Source organism: Anopheles maculipalpis, chromosome 3RL (genome assembly GCF_943734695.1).
Source record: "Anopheles maculipalpis chromosome 3RL, idAnoMacuDA_375_x, whole genome shotgun sequence".
Lineage (NCBI taxonomy): Eukaryota > Metazoa > Arthropoda > Insecta > Diptera > Culicidae > Anopheles > Anopheles maculipalpis.
In genome coordinates, this window is record NC_064872.1 from 48,557,397 (window position 1) to 48,576,576 (window position 19,180).

General features: G+C 39.6%; 6 protein-coding genes across 6 annotated transcripts in view; 3 read left to right on the forward strand and 3 right to left on the reverse strand.

Annotated features, from left to right (window-relative positions):
* The first annotated feature begins 2,578 nt into the window (after window positions 1-2,578).
* On the forward strand, window positions 2,579-5,076 carry LOC126562302 (potassium channel subfamily K member 10-like). Its single transcript, XM_050218762.1, has 5 exons — window positions 2,579-2,813; window positions 2,888-3,044; window positions 3,190-3,286; window positions 3,419-3,548; window positions 3,875-5,076. The coding sequence occupies exons 1-5, from the start codon at window positions 2,639-2,641 to the stop codon at window positions 4,612-4,614; spliced, it is 1,299 nt and encodes a 432-aa protein (XP_050074719.1). The 5' UTR covers window positions 2,579-2,638; the 3' UTR covers window positions 4,615-5,076.
* Window positions 5,077-7,448: 2,372 nt separating this feature from the next.
* The window catches only part of LOC126562852 (N-acetylglucosamine-6-sulfatase-like), a 63,997-nt gene continuing 52,265 nt past the window's right edge, over window positions 7,449-19,180 (reverse strand). Inside the window, exons 2-5 of the mRNA XM_050219445.1 lie at window positions 8,436-8,470; window positions 8,157-8,357; window positions 7,662-8,089; window positions 7,449-7,598 (exon numbers count right to left, since the gene is read on the reverse strand). Coding sequence (XP_050075402.1) covers window positions 7,449-7,598; window positions 7,662-8,089; window positions 8,157-8,337 — 759 coding nt within the window. The 5' untranslated portion in view covers window positions 8,338-8,357; window positions 8,436-8,470. The remainder of the gene's footprint in view (window positions 7,599-7,661; window positions 8,090-8,156; window positions 8,358-8,435; window positions 8,471-19,180) is intronic.
* LOC126563462 (uncharacterized) lies at window positions 9,403-9,695 on the reverse strand. The gene is made up of 2 exons (XM_050220107.1): window positions 9,600-9,695; window positions 9,403-9,531 (listed from the first exon to the last, which is right to left on the reverse strand). Exons 1-2 carry the CDS (start codon window positions 9,662-9,664, stop codon window positions 9,438-9,440), a joined length of 159 nt encoding a protein of 52 aa, XP_050076064.1. The 5' UTR covers window positions 9,665-9,695; the 3' UTR covers window positions 9,403-9,437.
* On the reverse strand, window positions 10,059-10,818 carry LOC126562959 (iron-sulfur cluster co-chaperone protein HscB). The gene is made up of 2 exons (XM_050219564.1): window positions 10,642-10,818; window positions 10,059-10,562 (listed from the first exon to the last, which is right to left on the reverse strand). Exons 1-2 carry the CDS (start codon window positions 10,816-10,818, stop codon window positions 10,059-10,061), a joined length of 681 nt encoding a protein of 226 aa, XP_050075521.1.
* LOC126563127 (chromobox protein homolog 1-like) lies at window positions 12,123-14,567 on the forward strand. The gene is made up of 4 exons (XM_050219748.1): window positions 12,123-12,262; window positions 12,333-12,453; window positions 12,531-12,668; window positions 14,384-14,567. The coding sequence occupies exons 1-4, from the start codon at window positions 12,167-12,169 to the stop codon at window positions 14,560-14,562; spliced, it is 534 nt and encodes a 177-aa protein (XP_050075705.1). The 5' UTR covers window positions 12,123-12,166; the 3' UTR covers window positions 14,563-14,567.
* LOC126563592 (intraflagellar transport protein 74 homolog) lies at window positions 16,282-18,456 on the forward strand. Its single transcript, XM_050220237.1, has 5 exons — window positions 16,282-16,442; window positions 16,520-16,634; window positions 16,706-17,681; window positions 17,765-18,282; window positions 18,349-18,456. Exons 1-5 carry the CDS (start codon window positions 16,282-16,284, stop codon window positions 18,454-18,456), a joined length of 1,878 nt encoding a protein of 625 aa, XP_050076194.1.

The window sequence follows — 19,180 nt, forward strand, 5'->3', positions numbered from 1 at the left end:
AAACAAACTTTTGTATGCCCTTTAATCTCACCAAAACTTCATTATCACTTAAAATCCTGCCACAGCAACGACGTAAACTCGGTGGGATGTTGAGTGGTCTCGAACAAATGTTTCTTTTATGTTAACCTTAGCTTTGTGCATCCCATCACGAACGTATTCAACGTATCAACAGTAGAAAAGCTAACAAATAATCCAATTCATTAGACTCACCAACGTTTACATACCAACGACAAACAATTCAAGTAGTTCAAATTTCAAACAGTTTGGCCAGTACACCAACAAATGTGGATATCAAGTTTAAGTGGAAACCGGGACACGATTTCTGGTAGTGGCCTTAGCCTTCCATACGACAGCAAAATCCGATCCAGACCGTGCCTTTGTAGCACTAAACTAAACTAAACACAACTAAAGAAACAAATTGTTATGTTGGCCATCTAATGGCTTACCAGGCTTACTAATACCAAGTAGTTGGACTCTCGCGTCTTTTTAAAAATCAATTCATTCAATAAACACGCTATAGCTTTTACCTATCCAAGTTATAAACGTTTTCATAAATAATTTATAACATTTCATCTAATACTTGTACAATCTTTATCTTTATTTGGGCTTCATATACTTAGCTCCCTGTTGAAAGCTTATAAATTTCCGAGATTGCCAACTGACCTGTTCTAAACAGTGTAGAATATGTCTTGTAATTCCTTAGAATACGGGATACAAAGCATTTAATTGCTTTTTTATTTAGGCCGCTTTCCCGTACGGTAGAAGGACTTTACACCTACGAATAATAAAATAAAGAAAGCTAAAAATGGAAATCCAAAATAACATTCTATTTTGTTGTATAAAATATTGCAATAGAAAGCCAAAGCGAAGGCTTACACGATTAATTTATTTTGTTATATTATAATATACTAATCCGACTGTAATTAATACTATCCTAAACATGTTTATTTCTGTTTTATTTTTCAACCAACTAACTTCATATTGATCGCTAAGCAGTTCATTTAAAATTTTCTCATAGGCTTTATAAGATTTGGAAACTTCAAAGTTTGTCCGCAAATTAGTTGGAACATTTTTCAATAAAAAAAAAAACAACCCAACCAAACCGTAAAACAGATGGATATAAACTCCTTAGCTGTGCGTCAACTGTTGATTTTTTACGGTGCGTCACAAACTTAATATCCCTACGGCATTCGTGTAATTTGACAGTGATGGAAGATTGCTAAAAGCTGCTAAATAACTAACGTGCTTCGGTTCATCTTTACCACTTGCACGGTTGGCATTTACAATAAGCGACCGTTGTCTGGTGGTATCCTGGAATTGAAAATTTGTTATAAGCATTACTCCAAACTTCTTCACGTATTCCATGTAATGTGTTATCTGATTTAGAAATATTACTTTTCTATCTAACTGTACACTTTTACCTTAGAGTTTGGCACCAATCCTTTCAGGTGAAGTGCAGTACTGATATCACTAAACCACCTAGCCAGTTTATTTTTGATGAGCGTATTAGACTAAGATGGTTTACATAGCCGAAGAGTCAAGAGCGCAAACTAAGCGCACACTATAAGCAAATTAAGCTAACTATGTAGATGTAATATGTAGATTATTCTTCATTTTATAACTTCCAACTAGTATAAATATGTATCTGTGCCATTAATCATATATTTTTAAAGTATTTGCCTACTCAATGTTCACATTGAATTATCCTGTAGTAAGATAAAACCTGAACTGCTCTTGGGTCAAGGTTGCAGATGAAAAGATATGGTCTCTGCTGGATTTTACTTTCATCGTAATTTTTGATACTCTTTACTCGGTGTACTATGCAGGGTTTAGCGGGATCTCTCCACGGACCCAATGGGGACGTGTAGCAGCACTGATTTATGCGCTTTTCGGAATACCCATCATATTGCTGTACCTCTCGGCCATCGGTGAAGGCTTGTCGAGTGGTATGCGTTGTCTTTTTCGACGATTACGACCGAACCGCTCCTCGCCTGGAAGCACCAACAACAGCAACAGCAGCAGGCGTATTAGACTAAAATGGCATTACATAGCCGAAGAGTCAAGAGCGCAAACTAAGCGCACACTATAAGCAAATTAAGCTAACGCTTGGGGTCCGGACAGAGGTGGATTTTCCTATAAATGGCTTGGTAGGTCATGAGAGCCTTAGACATTTATAGGAAGGCGATGTAAGGGGAAGCTCCTCGAAACTGAGCCACAACCCAAGAATTCTTCCCCTTGATCCCATAAATTATTTATCCTTTACTTAAACCTCATGGAAATAAATTGAATCCTCACTTCATCTCATGCTTCGGGTTTCTATCCAACACACCGTTCCGAATCACGTATCACTCCGAAGTATGAACGCCATGTATAAAATCCAAGTTTTTCGAGACAAAAATAACAATGTACATTAAAAATACACCGAATCATTCAAATAGATAAAACCAAGGATTGATTGTAGCTATAATATGATCTATTTTCTTCTTTATTAAAGATTCATGGAAATGCTCTGTGCATAGCGAAGAGTATCGATTCAACGTATCGTACATATGCCTGTCTAAGATTCACAAACCCGACCAACACATTAATATAAGAAGCACTGCTTTGAATAAAGCCATACAATCAATAGCCTCTCAGTATGAACACCAAACCACCGCTCCAGGTTCCCAACTTTATTGGCAGTGGTACATCATCTCGTCCACAAAGTCCATCGCTATGTTTTTCCACCACCTCGTCGAAGATAGATAAAAATGAAGCAGTTACACTCTGTGGTTGCCAGCAAGCACCGAAATCTCAATGCGCTTCGGCTTTGGGTATGGCACAACTGAACATGGCGTAAAGCCCGATGCATAAAGTTCACGTGGTTCCTTCGGTAATTTCCTTACAGGGGTGCTCGTGCTGGTACTAGCGTACACTGCTCTTGGATCAGTGCTTTTCGTCACACTGGAAGGCGATGGAGAGGATGGCGATATTATTGAGACATCCGTTGCGGCATCCAAACCATATCCAAGGCATGATTTAGTTAGTGCAGAAATGCGGCTTAAGTAAGTACCGCGTCAAAGCTTTTAGGTTGAAAAGGTTCATTGCAGCTATCGCAAAACAGCTGTTGTAACGTTATGTCCGATGAAAAATGTATATATACTTTGTATAGACTTATTTTACACCCTCTCAATACTTCTGTTTCTGCAGGACTGTCGATCGATTATGGTCCATTACTGAGGATTTAAATATTTTGTATAAAGAGAATTGGACTCGTTTGGCTGCGCAGGAGATATTACACTTTCAGGTAATGACATTATTTTCAGAATGAAATTTATGGCTTTCATCAGCTAACATTAACCAAACAATTGTGAATATGTATAGTTTTCTATTGCAATACGAGCTAACAATAGCTGATGTACTTTGCTACCATTCTCAGGATACGATAATAAGATCAGTTCGAGCATCTCGTACCCAACAGGTGACCAATGTACAGCAAAACACACGCCCCTACAAGTGGACATTTGCTTCCGCTTTCCTATACTCGTTAACGTTGATAACAACAATAGGTAAGAATCGATCTAGTGCTATGTTGAGAAATTACAGAATCACTTGTTACAGGGCATCAGAATGCATTAAAATTGCTCAATTGTTTATAAATTCTACATCAGATTATTCTTCATTTTATAACTTCCAACTAGTATAAATATGTATGTGTGCCATTAATCATATATTTTTAAAGTATTTGCCTACTCAATGTTCACATTGAATTATCCTGTAGTAAGATAAAACCTGAACTGCTCTTGGGTCAAGGTTGCAGATGAAAAGATATGGTCTCTGCTGGATTTTACTTTCATCGTAATTTTTGATACTCTTTACTCGGTGTACTATGCAGGGTTTAGCGGGATCTCTCCACGGACCCAATGGGGACGTGTAGCAGCACTGATTTATGCGCTTTTCGGAATACCCATCATATTGCTGTACCTCTCGGCCATCGGTGAAGGCTTGTCGAGTGGTATGCGTTGTCTTTTTCGACGATTACGACCGAACCGCTCCTCGCCTGGAAGCACCAACAACAGCAACAGCAGCAGTTCTAGCATTGGCAGCGTCAGCGTTCCGATGAGCAGCAAAGCAACGGTGGCAGAGATGCACAAACGGTCGCAGCAATCGAGCTACCATCAAACCTGGAACCACGGTGGCTCTACCATACACGATCCCTGCACATACGCCCTCAACGCGCACGGTTTGCGTGGCGGGATGGGTGCAAATAGTAAACTGCAATCCCAATCCGTTGTACCAATATCGGTCTGCATTATGATACTGATCTGCTATATTACACTAGGGGCGGTGCTCTTTCATAAACTGCAGCCTTGGGGAGTTTTGGAGAGCCTGTACTTTTGTTTCACTTCCCTCGGTACCATCGGGTTCGGAGATCTGATGCCAAAGGGCACGGTTGCACAATACGCCGCATCAGCGTACATCATTATTGGTATGGCCGTAGTGGCAATGTGCTTCAGTCTTATCCAAACGGAGCTCATTATCTGGCTGAAGAAGTTTACCATCCCGGAATCACTACCCACGTCCACCGAGGATGTGGCACTCGTTTCCGTTGCCATGACGCCGATAAAATCCTGACAACGGCCAAACGATCTCATCCCCAACGAGTACAACTCGCTACCGCGCCGCTCCAGCGCATTCCATCGCAACACTCCAGCGCGACGCTCGACCGGCATCATGGAGAATCACATGGAATACTTCGTACCTCGAAGCGTTAGCGAATTTAACCTGTCTGGCGTAGGCGATCTCGCGCTCCCTCCGCCCAAGCGCAATCTGGTGACACAGCACGCGGCTAGCTCGACCATGCTGGCCGCACCAAAGCCACGCGAAAAGATGGTCACGTTCGAGGACGAATCCAAGTTTTTGCACGGCGTGCCTACTACCCCGCGAAAGCCGACCCTGACCAACGATGTGTTCATGTGACGTGACGGGTCCCGCAATGGTGAGTCGCCTCCACCGAACCAGTATCCAAATGATGTGATCAAGGTTTGATAGGACTGAAACACCGTCGCTCAACCAGCTTCCGGTTTGTTTCAGCAATAAATTGCTATCGGTTAAATAGCGTATGTAATATAAGCTCAACGGGTGACAAGTGAATATACATCACATATGTATGATATCGCATAGCGAAAAGAGGAAACTTTTAATATCCGGTATCCAACAAAATGAAGCTTTACGAGCTCCATCACTCTCTTCTCGATCTTAACGAACAAAACAGACGAAACAAACAAAAACAACAACAACAAAAAAACACCTCCCAAAACAGCATTCACCCTTTTCATCACCTCATGCAATACATTACAAATGAATGGATGTAGTAGCTATTAAGCAAGTTTATCGGTTTGATCAAAGTCGTGCCAACTATTATGCGTACGAATTAGGTAGCGAATAAGTGAGTGAGATTAAAGCAACATTCCGCGACACAGTGACATCAATCAGGTGCGGAATTCATCATATTGAGTACAGTAATTGTCGCATTGAGTTCCACTGTTACTAACGTCGATCAACACTGTACATATTATTATGTTGTAACACATTGTGAAGCCAATAAAAACAAAAATACATAAAACAACGGCCAATACCGTGATCGTAGTCTTAACATCTGTTTGTTTATTGCTTCTTTGCTCCCGACGTGTCTGTCGTGTAGAGGAAGTAGTAGTAAAACATAGAACGTACTTCATGTAATATGAATTTTCATGCATATGATATAATTGTGTTACAAATTCGATCTATAATAAGACAGCACCAACATCGAATCCCATCCGAACTGTTTGCTCTGTGCTGTATAAGCGACTTCACTGCGTAAAGCAGACAGATCACATCTGCTTCTTTTTTCTTATAGAGACTTAGTGTCTACGAAAGTCAGATCACAGGCAGCATGAGATTAAGAAAAAGATTAAAAGTGCAATACAATTCATTCAATTTCGGTGAACTGGACGCAGGCTAAACTTCTACGCATCGGTGCGCTGAAAGTTTGATGTGGCGACTAGAGATGTACGCAGTGACCCTAGGAACAAAATCTAACTGCTCACTTTAGTGATCAGGCACTTCTCACTATATCCCTAGAGCAAAATGTCATTTCTCAATATAGTGAGAAGTGCTTGTTCACTATAGTGAAAAGCAAAATTTTGCTCCTGGAAAAGCGAGTGAGTCTATTCCTGAATGTGAGTTTATTCCCCCCAGCGAGCAAATTCTTACTTGTCACTATAGTGAGCATGTTGTTCCTAGGGTACCCAAGAACAAAAAAAATCTGGTTAGCAGATGCGTCTCACTATAGTGAGATGAGAGATTTTGTTCACAGGATTATTGTGGATATCTTTTTTTTTTGTTCGTTTATAGAGGCTTTGAGTCTCTGAGGCTGCATTCGCCTCTCTCTTTGGAAATCAATGTGGAAATGTAAAAAAATCCCAAAATTACGATTACAGCTTTTTCTCTGTTGCCTCGTTCAGGTAGATTAAGCATGCGTCACGTTTGCAAATAGCGATCTCAAAGCGAGAAAATTTCACAAACACTCACCAAAACCTGAAAATGGCAATGAAAACTAATTCAGCTTTTTTAAGAGGTCTAAGTAAGTTACAGTGTGAATTGCTTTACGCGTCACACTGCCCCAATTTCCACTAATAGCGACTCGCTTAACTGTCCATAGCCTTTTATGTTTCGTGCATAAATTCAGACAAAAATTGATTGTGTCATCTAAGCGGCTTCTCCATGGCCTCGTATGTGAAAGCAATAAGGCTGTAAGAAAGTAAGCAGTATTCAAGTTGGCATTAACAATACCGACAATAGCCTAGTGGCCCATCGACTACCTTGTGTAAAGGGCTTTGTCAAATCAGTAAGCTTTTTTTCATAACAGCTACATTGGTATTTCTAATGGGAAATATGCCATCCAAATCCGATATCCGAACAATAATGAAAGGAAATAGTGCTAGAGTTCCAGGGAAATATTCGATTCGAATCCAAGCAAATTACGGATTATACACGTATGCTTCGATCGAATCCAACTCCGGAATTAGTTCGGAGTAAACAAATAAAGAACAAATTAGGAGTGCCGTCTAGAATAAATTGGGAGTTACGCTTTGTTAATTCATTTTTCATCGTTTACCGTTACCGTTACACATTTTCACCGTTAGTGTGAACTGTTTGTACTGGAATAAAAAATATATTAGCTTAAAATCATCAAAATATGGCAATACGACTAGATCCGCAATAATTAATTATAGAAAAACTGATGAAAATATAAAAACCGGCAAATATTTCTCACATTTCAAAGAAATATGAAACATTACTCTTGAACTGTTGATTATTTTATTCGTTAATCTTTTTTTTTTTTGGTAAGCTAGTTTCTTATTTTAAAAATCAGATCCTTGTTTTCATAGAGACATTCCACTAACAGATGTTACGACCTTTCCCGATCAGTAAACTAAATGACACGTTGGTCCAACACATGCGGAAAGATTTTGTAGTGCTAAGCTGTACTTTGCTCGAACAGATGGTAGAATTTCATACCCAATGTTATCCATCTGGTACAGGTCATTTGAAATATCGTAAGCTTCAACGAAATTCTACAAAATATCAAATAGTTATTACAATGCCCGGTTTCTTGTATTATGACGAGCGTGCCGTACCTGATCATCCTTAAACTCGCAGTAAATGAAATTCACATCATGTGCTAGATGGCGAACACAGGTGAATGTATTGTTCCAGGCATCCTGGCAGTGGCACGCCGCATCTACGGTGCATAATTGAAGCCTATCCTCCGCTGACCACGGACACAGTGGGTTATACGTTTCCACGGTCCCTTCACCCCAGTATTCAACTAAAATTTGTCGTTCAATTATATCCGTTCGGTCGCTACTCAGTGGCAATGGTCGACCATCTATAGAGTAGGGAACATCTACATTGGCCAGTTGAAGAATCGTTGGAACGATGTCTATTAACGCGACTGCCGACTCATGCACACTTTTTGCACTAATAGAAGGGCCTCTTACGAGTAGAGGGACCCTAATATCTGTTTCATACGGTTGTCGTTTGTCATACGCTTGCGAGAATTGTCCTGAAGGTGATCGGAGCAAAGCTTTAGTCGTGATAGTTTCATTAGATATTTACCTACAATATATTACCTAGATGAAACCCATTGTCGGAAGTGTAGAAAATGTACGTTTTCCGCAACAATTGTTTTTCCTCCAGCACGTTGATAATGTTGCCTACCATGTCATCAACTGCCATCAGCGTCTGCCACCTTTTGCGGTGGATAGTGTCTATTTCATCCACAAACTCCGCCGGTAAAGTTGATGGTTCCATTGTTAAAAGCCAATGTTTTTCTATTGTTTGGATAAAAATCCGGACAACCGATTAGGAAATGTGCCGTTAGCCATCGTATTTTAGGCATTTTGTATTACGGAGTGAACTGGACGATATATTGAAATTTGGTGTTCTAACTGCCTTCACATCCGGGAAAAGGTCTTGGTGTCGATCCGCTGGAGTAAATGGCGCGTGTGGAGCTGGAGGCGCAATCATAGCAAAAAACGGCTTTTCACCATTCATTTGCTGCAGAAAATCGATCGATTTTGAATTCTTAAAGCAAAGTAAATAAATGTATGCGTTAAAAACTAATGAATGCAACTGCTTACATCAAAGAGCGCACCACTTACCAAGTAATCGGTAAAATATTCGCTAGAATAGTTTGTCGCTTTGCCATTTTCGGTGACGGTGAAGTTGTAGTAACGCGAATTTCCATGCAAACCGTACCAATGGGACCATCCCGATGGGACGGCTTCTGAAAAATATTCATTTAGATACTTCCCAGCAAAAAATGTTTCATACCCAGCATTAGCGAGCAAAGCAGGGAGTGCCAGTGGTTCGATCTTTTTCTTCCAAAACGATCCATAGCACCCACCGGACAGGGAATTATTGTATGTTTTGTGATTGTGAGCATACTGTCCCGTTAGAATCGAGCTTCGCGAAGGACAACAAATTGGAGACGTCGTGAACTACAAAAAAAAACAACCCCGTCAAACATATACACGCGTCAAATAAAGTGCTTTAGAGCATTTAAAAGGACATATTGAAAACAACAATTCTTACTGCGTTGATAAAAGTAATTCCTTCATTTGCAATTTGTCCGATGGTCTTTACCATCGGTGTCTGAAAACCGTAGAAAGTATGGATTTTGTTTTACTCCCATTAAAGCTGCCGTTTAAAGGTACCTACCATACCATGCAACATGATATCCTGATCATCTGCAAGTATTACCACGAAATTATAACCACTCTGGAGTGGATTGGCCCTGACCAAAACCGAAGCCACCATCAACAAACAAAGCAGCACGGAATACGCCATTGTACAATAAGGATTTATTACACGATAGTATTGTAACATTAACTTTCAATTGTGTTGCTGCTTCAATGTGCCACCGATGGCATCAATTCCAGACCGACACATTCCTGAGCGAATCGCACACCCACGATGAACAGCGATGCACTTTTCACGAGAGCCCTGCATAGAATAAACAAGCCCCGTGAAGACAAGTGACAATCAGCGCCACCGAACAAATCCATGCATACCATTTATACTCATCGTAGTAGATATTTTTGAAGAATCCAACGAATCCTGAAGATTTTTGAACCATTGTGATGTAACTGGCTTCTCGTTCGCTTCGCACAAATTAGAATAAATCGCCAATTACCGAATCGCCGATTTACACACAATTCTTTCCAGCGCGTGCTAATGTTTGCTGCGATCAATTTCTATGAAATTCACTGCTGAACTGTCAACTGTTAAAATCATCGAATTTGCTGCATGGACAACTGCCGCTGCCCCTACGTTTTGCTGCGTAGCACATACACACACTTTCGGGAATATTTTTACGTTGTTCAATTTAAAGTTCAATTTGTTCTGTACTTCATCATTTTTCATAAAAATTTTAATCATTCAAAAGCTTGCTTATATCGACTTTATATTTCACTCTGCATTACTACTTACACCCCTTGCTCTAGCTCGCTGACCGATCGTACGATTATATTTCAAGATTTAAGATTCAGTTGCAATAGCTTTTCTTTTATGGTGTTCTCGACGTTTATCAAATACTTTAGACGAATTATCGTCTCTTTGGCACCATCCATATTATTGGTCTCAAATAACTCGATTAGCTTTGAATTGAGAGCCTCGATGTCTCCTGACAATTGTGATCCTAGTTTTTCTAGTTCGTCCGTAGTTTGAGCTTCTTCTACCGATTCATTTACATCCATCATGTCGAGGAGAAATTCTTTATCGACAGAAGTATTTTCTTCCGAAATGGAAACTCCTTTCAACGCAAGCATATATCTGCCTCTGTCAATTGATTTAGAGAGTGTCTTGTAGGCTTTGTTGATTAAGGAGCTCCATTCCAATGCGATTGCCTTTTCGTGCTCGGATTTTTGGGCAAATTTGTCCGGATGTATCATACTTTGAATATGGCGATAATTCAGCACTAATGTCGAGGGATCTATCTTGAACTCTTTGTTGATCTTTAACAGCTCGAAGAAATCCTACAACGGAATCATTGAATTCGCAAGTGAACGGGCCTGGCTTGCAGGCAAAACCAATCTTCCTAAATACAGTACTCACTTTGTCCCTTGAAGTTTCGCGTATTGTGCCACAGGATGCACAGAAAAACATATTCTTAACTTCTAAACTACTACATTTCCAACACCGGCTACCGGCAGCGGCAAAACATCGGTGCTGAATAGTTGCCAGTTGCATCCATTTTACCAGGCCCCTCTTGGCATGTGTAAACATCAACATGTTTGCTTAAATTAAAAACGTAAAGTGAATATCCATCCAACCATCTCTATTCTATTTACGAAGCTTATTGGAATTACATTTTCCACTTACATTTTATTGTTCTGCTTCGAGTCTAGAAAGGTAAACAATCGATGGTTCGACACGACAGCAGGTCATACACGCAGAGCCATTTGACAACTAAAGGTCACAAGACGGACTTCATCGTAATGCACAAAGGGCAAATACTTTACACTTTGGACACAAATTTCTTGGGTCATTTTCAATCCGATCGAATTGCTCTGATCTGAGCTGTTTTATTTTCGCTACCGCTTGGCTGCACAGTTGATAAACTGCTTACACAATGTAGGATAAAAGATTTCAATTTATGTTACTCTACATCTTCCGTATTTTTGGGTTTCCGGGTGGATAAGCGCTGCAGGGATGGGACCAGGGGTTCAAATGCGATCCAAGTCGTTCCCCCGTAGTAAGGACTCTGGCAATCCATCAGGAAAATTTGCATCAGCAAATCTAGTAAGCCAATTTATAGACGGTGTCACCTAAAGCTCCTTAAGTCAAGAAGGGAGAGTTTAAAAAATCCCAAACTAAATCTCACTTCTCACTACAGTGAACAGGTACTTCTCACTATAGTAAGAACTTAGATTTTAAATTTGGCTATAAAAAATAGTCTATGAGACTATCTGCCCCAGGAACAAAGTGTCACTTCTCACTATATTGAAAATGCGTGTTCACTATAGAGAGATTTTGGTCCTAGTATGGTCTCCATACTCTTTGCATTCCACAAACAATACGTTGCCATTTAACATTCGTATTTTAATTACATGAGCCATCAAGTTGAGCACTCCTGACTCTAATTTTGACAAGACGTGTCAAACTTCATGACACAATCCGTCTGCGTTCGATCCGGTGCATCTACGAGGCTTTGATACAACCGCCTAAATTTGGGCGTCTTGTAATGACGGGTGTCACAAGTTTGTTTGGGCGCAAATTACGGCTTATTAATACTTGTTCGATTAAACGCAGTAAAGTTGTGTTATAAACAATATTCGTCCATCGGTTCATTCTACATTCTCGTTCAATACTGTACGTGAACTACGCGCCGTGCGGTAAAGCGATAATTTTCATCGATTGCTCTGCTGCCATTGCCTTACCAGAAAGCGAACGTAGCAACCAGACCACCCCAGAGACGCATCACGCACTAACTTCCGTAATTTGTGCTTTCCACATTTGGTCTAGCGAGCATCGTTGAAGGGCAAAATCTTTGGCTTCAGTTTGCAAACTTGCTGCGGGAAATAGTGTTTGTGCATTTTATTCCGTTCAGTAAGTGACTGACGCCATCTTGGTACAAACAATGAGCAACAAAAAGCTGAAACCCGAGGAACCGGTCGAAGAAGTAAATGAATTTTCCGTGGAGAAAATTTTGGACAGCAGGGTAGTCAACGGCAAGGTACTGTTACACGTTTTGTACATTAGTTACCAAGTGTACGATTAATGATTTCATATTCAATGCATTCCAGGTTGAATACTTTCTCAAGTGGAAAGGTTATTCTTCGGAAGAGAACACCTGGGAACCGGAAGAAAATCTTGATTGCGATGATCTGATTCAAGCGTTTAAAGAGTCCCGTAAAAAGAAAGAAGGTACGTTGCTGATACAAGCTAAAAATACATCTCCATCTCATTGCGGGTTCTTTCTGTTGCTTTCTCAATGTCCACAGCCAAAGAAGAAAGTTCTGGAAGGAAGAGCAAGCTAAAAGACGCAACTGATGATTCTAAGGTTGTTCCTGCTAAGCGGAAAAGTACGGGAGAAAAGAAAATGGGATTCGATCGGGGCTTGGTCCCGGAAGAGATTATCGGTATGTTCTCTGTTTTTATCTTCCATTTTCCTTTTCTTTTTCTTTTGCTTCACTCACCAATAGACCAATAGAGTTTTGATGCTTAGATTGTTAACATCATTTTTCATGATTTTCATTACTTAGCCTATATCAATCGTTTAACTTTGGAGAAAATGACGCTCCCAACTTGTTAATCGCATAATGTGGTGTTTGTTACAGAACTCCTCCGAAAAGGTTCTACCAAATTGTATTTTTATTTTTCATGCCAATTGGGTAATCTGGATGGCCACTTTGAAATCGTTAATTAATAAAACAGAAAACATTAAAAGCTTATTCAAATATAGCAACCATAAATTTAAACATTCATTAATGTTTAAAAAATGCAATATCCAAGTAGGCTGGATTTGTTCAATGATTGGAATAAGCGAACGTCCAGAATGACTGTGTACTTTGCCAATGTATGATTTGATCAAATATTTTACATCAAAGTGAATTGTGATTGTCAAAGTGTATCAAAGTGAAGTGAACTGTAGAAAAAAGTATCGTATCACATTCCGATTGTTCTCCCGTAATAGAAACGGACCATCAGCAAACGTAGTATAAGTAAAAAATGGCACGGCCTAATGTGCACAAAAATTGTCTTCTAAGATTCACCCCCTGGAGTACTAGTTTAGTTTCTGTGTATAAGAAAGATGCAACCACCATCCTATAAAGGCGTTATCGTACATATCCTGCTAGACTACGAAAAAGTCACAGGAATTTATAAGCTTTATTGCCAATTTATTCAAAGAGATTATGAATAAACCACGTCTTCTGCAAGTCAATATGACCAATTTGCTGAAATGAAACGAAACATTCACATTTGATGATGAAAATCAACATGACATTTTTGTTTTTCCGTTCATTTATAGAGGCTTTGAGTTTAAAAAACTACCTTCGTCTCGCAACATGAACATGACAATGCCTAATTGAACTAATACATGATATATTTCATTCTATTGCATCAAACAATCAATCTATGAAGCAAAGATCTTCTCCGTAGCAATGGTCAGCATACTAGCTAAACTTACATAGAGGTGGATATTTCGTTTTCTTTCTTAACCCCAGATGGTTGGTCTTGTAGCTTCCGTAAGTTTGATCTATCGTTAGCCTCCCGTTCTATAAAATATTCCAGGTGGAATTCTATACTCATTTGCTATCGAGGAAGTCAGTCCTCTGTTCTATAAAACCATCAGGATGGAATACTATGCTGATTGTGCCGTTGGACAAATCGGCATCAGCATCATTGTGCCACTGTCTCAACACCCATATCTGACATGCTTGCCTGATGTTAAATGGGACGACATAGGCATATAATGCATTCAGTAGCAACAAAAACAACATGACAATGCGGCATTGTATCGTCCTAATTAATTGTAAATAACTACAAAAACCACTCGTTGTATTCATAATACCCTCTTCAAATAGAACTTTTCCCCTTAGCGGATTAATAATAAGACAAGAAAACGGATTTGAAGCTATTTATTTTATTTGAATAATTGAAGATGTTTATTTATTTATTCTTTTACAAATGTAGTATTTGTAAAAATTGTAGCAACAATTAATATTTAGTAGACAATACGGCATGGACCGTCATTATGAATTATAAATAAATAATTAATATTTAGTAGAACAGTACTTATTGATCAAAAATATGCAATGCTTGTGGTTTAGCTTATGTTTTGCTTTATTCTTAGGCGCAACGGATGACCACGGAAAGCTGATGTTTTTAATGAAATGGAAAAATGCTGCAAACGCTGACTTGGTACCCGCCGAACAAGCCAACATTAAATGTCCACAAATTGTGATCAAATTTTATGAATCGAGACTAACATGGCAAACGGCAGACTCAAGAACTGACACGCGAGGAGATTAGGGAGTGTAAAGTTTGCTTTTATTATATATGTGTACGACATTCTATTTTCTGCTTTGTTTACTGTACACTTTACTCGGTTATAATTTTTCAAGGAACACCAAAATGAACAAGAACAACTAATCAATTACAACATAAAGCCTGTTATTGTTCCAAGCTGCTTTCACACGAAGAGCAAACATCAAGCGCATACTTGAACTTGACTGCGCTACGTGTAGATATGTTATGCTAGCCAAACGCTACCGCTACTGGTAAAACGAATTCCGCGTCCCGGTAAAAAATATTAGAATTTCAAGCATAACTAATATTTTTTGTCAAATCTTCAGTTAATATATTCCAAATCAAACAAATAGAACAAATTATCTTTCGGTACTCAAGATCGATTTTGACCACAACTGCGCCGAGATGTTTGCTCTTCGTGTAGTTCGATCTGTAAAGTTATAACCCGAGGCTATGACTCGAAAATATCTGCACATTATTTGACGTCCCTAACATCACAACAATTATTTCATGGTAATTCCTTACAGGGAATGATGATACCGATAATAACAAGTAAACGAAGTACGAAATGGATGTAATTATTGTAAAATAAAATTTGTGTCGTCGATGAACGGCTTTACTTTAGTTTGCATAAAATATAGTTGGTTTGGTTCAACGTTTTATGTCAAAAATTTCGGTTTCGTAAAAATAACTTTCTATCCGAACGAGTATCACATGAATAATACAAGCGCCCTCAAATGATACACATCAACCATATATTCAAGAAAGGTTGGTTACTGCTTCAAAATAAAAAGGAAAAGAAACGTTGATATTAGTGGCACCACGTGTGCATACTCCTTGCCAGCTAGAAAGCTAGATATGAAAATGAGGCTAGGGAATCGTTTTACCTGATATCTTTAACCTGTATTGAACAGGTCATTTGCAATCAGCTGTGAAAAGAGGTTGCTGATTGGGGATCGCCTATGTTCAATTCCTTTTAGGGCTTCTAACCAATGGATGAGAGTCTGGCTGTAGCGGGTTTAACGGTACGCGGTCGCAGGGGTTAAGAGGACCCGAAACCACAAAGAACCTCCCTTCGGTCAGCAGATTCCATTCGCGCGTAGGGACTCCGAGGCGTTAAATCCACCACTGCAGTCAGGGGATGAGGAGTTCATGTGTTTCCGCAGCGGATGACTTTTATCACACATGCAACGTAATAATTTTGTATGTACAATTTATATATAAATAGAAACAAAGCAAGATTTTGGACATTGCTTAGTATAATTAATTCGCTACACGATGGAAAGATCATGCAGGTGCATCATCTTGGTTTGCTGCAAGCGTCCTTTGGATCACTCACGATAGACTGCTGCCATAAATATCTGGTAGCATCCTTTCGCCTTCTACTCAATGTAAACTGTGCACTAGAAAGACTTTATAGTCTGGCTGGGTCGCTCGGTGCCATTTTCATGACATGACGGACGCACACTTGGTCATTATATGACTCATTACAGAGAACGCCATGAGATGTGCGTACTGGGTGTTTTTCATGCACAATAGCAACAGTCCACAAAAATGCTCAAGATTCTATTACAAAAACAAAAACAAAAAAAGGAACATGCGTAACCAAGGAAACCGAAGAGGGCCAAACAACCAAACATATTGATAATTCCAGTTACGCCATACGCCATCCAGTTGGGTTCTTCGACAAAGTTGTAGTAAAGCTATCGCTTCCCAATATTAATGGAAGACATCAACAATAATTCTTCGGCACGATCCTATCCAGATCGTCCTGCATCAAGAAGAGGGCTGGGCGCTAGCGCCAATTTATTAGCATCAAACAACTCGGCCACTTCGGCAACACCAAGTCCCGTTGCTATCATACGTCCCGGAACAGCTATGAAGTAAGTACTTGTTTTGAGTTTATAATTTTAATCCCCGTTTGCTAGCTCTCATATTGTGTATGTTTTACATTTTATAGGCCTCCTTCTGCATTGCGGAGTGGAACTGCGAGTAGACTATTGGCAAATAATGGCATTGCCAGTGGTTCAACCACATCGCAGCGCATTGGGACCGCTTTAGGAAACGCTGGAAATGTGGGCTTGTTTCTGCATAAACATCTATTTTTTGAATTGTTATAACCATTTCTTACATACATTATTTGCAGAGAATGGCTGAACGACCGATAACACAGCATGGGATAAGCGGTCTCTCCACATCCTATGGTCGGTTGGGAACTGCGGCCAGTAGCAATCGTCAAATCAAAGATAAACGCTACTGGCACGCGGTATTGCAAAGCAAAATTCAAGAAATCAACCAAGAAACGACCAAACTTTTGAAAGAGAAAAAGTTTCTCGATCGCGAACGATCTGCGAGGAAGCTGTATGAAAAACGAGTAAAAGAGGCTGCAAAAGAATTAACAAACCTGCAGTCCACCCTAACGTCGATGAATTTAGCTTTGGACAACTGTACTTCGGGAATGACACGACAGCATCTCCTGAACGAAACCGTAGCATTGCGAGAACGGAACGAACATATCCAGGAACAGTTGGAGCTGATCTTCAAACAGCGACAACAGAAAGATAACGAAAACAAGGAGCTGGACAGGGAAACTGAAAAAGAAAAAAATAAGGTGATTGAAATGATTAACTCACTTCCGGAGGAAGATCAGCATAAGTATCGGGAATATCAGACGATGTCGGAAAACCTTCGCAAACAGAACGCCATTTACCACACCCAGATTAGTGAGATGGAAAAGCAAAAGGAACGATTGAATACGATGATCATGAATTCGCAGACCCGTTCCGAGGCGCATCGCCTTAAATCAAAGTTGAAAGAATTGCTCAACAAAAGGAACACTTTGCGAGAGGAGGAAAACAACCGCCTTTCACCCGCACAGGAGCGCGAAAAGCTCATTAATGATGTCCGCTCGAACAACCAGGCACTGGCCAGCATTGGGAAGCAGCTGAAAATTGTTGAAGATCAGTTGATGGAGAAAAAAGAAACTTTACAGCAGATAGACCAAGATCTTGAGGAAGGCAACTCGGAACGGCACGTGAAGTACAAGGAGCTTAAAAAACGCGATGAAGTAATGTCTTCATTCATGGACAGCTTTAAGAGTAATATGAATCTGGAACAGCAAAGTATGTTCCAACCGATTGCATCGATTTTCATGTTTTTCATTTTGTTAAAACCACTAATAATTGACATCTGTTGACATTTTCAGATATAGATACGTTGAAAAATCAAATCACATATGCTATTGAGCAAATCACACTGCAAGGCATCAACATGAAAGGAATTGCAGATGATAAACTCGAAGGGGCCTTTACATCGAAAAATGATCTCAATTCTCATTCCGGATTGATCAAGGAATATAAAAAGCTTGGCATTCAACTCAAGCAGCTGCAAATACTTGAAAAACGTACAATGCAGCAAGTCAATGCTTTACGGCAAGAGGAAACAGACGCACTGCAAAACATTCAAAAATACGCTAACCTGGAAGTGCCTCGTGCGGATGCAATAGTGAAAATGAACGATCTTACATCAGTACTGCAAGAAATGGAAGATAAAAAGCGGGTCACCGAGAACGTGGTTGAAGAAGCGCGTAATCGAAATCATGAGGTGAAATTCAGTCTCAGAAGTAACGACACATACCGCCAAATATCTCATCTCGAAGATAAGCTTGTCGATTTAATGAAGGAAAGTAAATCACTGCAGGAAGCGATCAATCATATGCAACAGGTAAGGGTGTGCTCACAAAGGTGCAGTGTGACCGATTACAATACAAATTCTCCTTTCACATTTTAGGAAAATAATTACACAACAACACGTTCGACAGTGCAGGAGCTTGTGGACCAACATAACATACTTTTAAGCAGTGAAATGGAGAGTATTTCTACAAATCGTTTGATTTAAATCAATGGGATTTTGTTTATGGTAGGTAAACGGACGAATGAAACTATCTTAGCTAGAAGATAGCGTAGAACGCATCAGAAAAGTTGAAGAAAATCTTAAGTAACCTCCTGCCTCATGTCAGTTATGGATGTGCGCAGATAGTATGTGGGGATCTGCTCACTATGATAGTTGGATACTCAATCCTTACAACGGTGAACTGCTCCATCCCCATCCCAAATAAATATTATCCGTGGCTGGTCAACGCAACTGTAAACTGGAAGATCCGGGAGTAAAACGCAACTAGGTCGATTTTGTTCCCCACAAAGTCATTGCATTCAAACGTACATTTTCATGACTGTCGGAATTCTTCAAAAACATACTGTCATTCATGCATGCACAAGTTCACGTTTACTTTTGAGATTTATGAGCAAAACCATGGCAAAAAGTAGTGCTTTTGACACAAATAAACTAATTAAACGATCCTTTGTCACAAAACTTTGGATACGTTTCTTATGATTTGCAAAATGAAAATAACATCCTGTATTTAACTTAAAAATATAAAAAAATGATATTGATTTGTATTCTTTTATTTCTTCGTTATCACAGAACTTCTGTACTGTACATAGCTCACCCAATTGTTTTATCAGTTTCGGGAAAGGACATATTTCTTAGAATTCAAATGTCGAGTCCGTGTCGAGACTTCTTATTCGATTGTGCTAATTTTCCGCAACTGCCTGGATGCTTG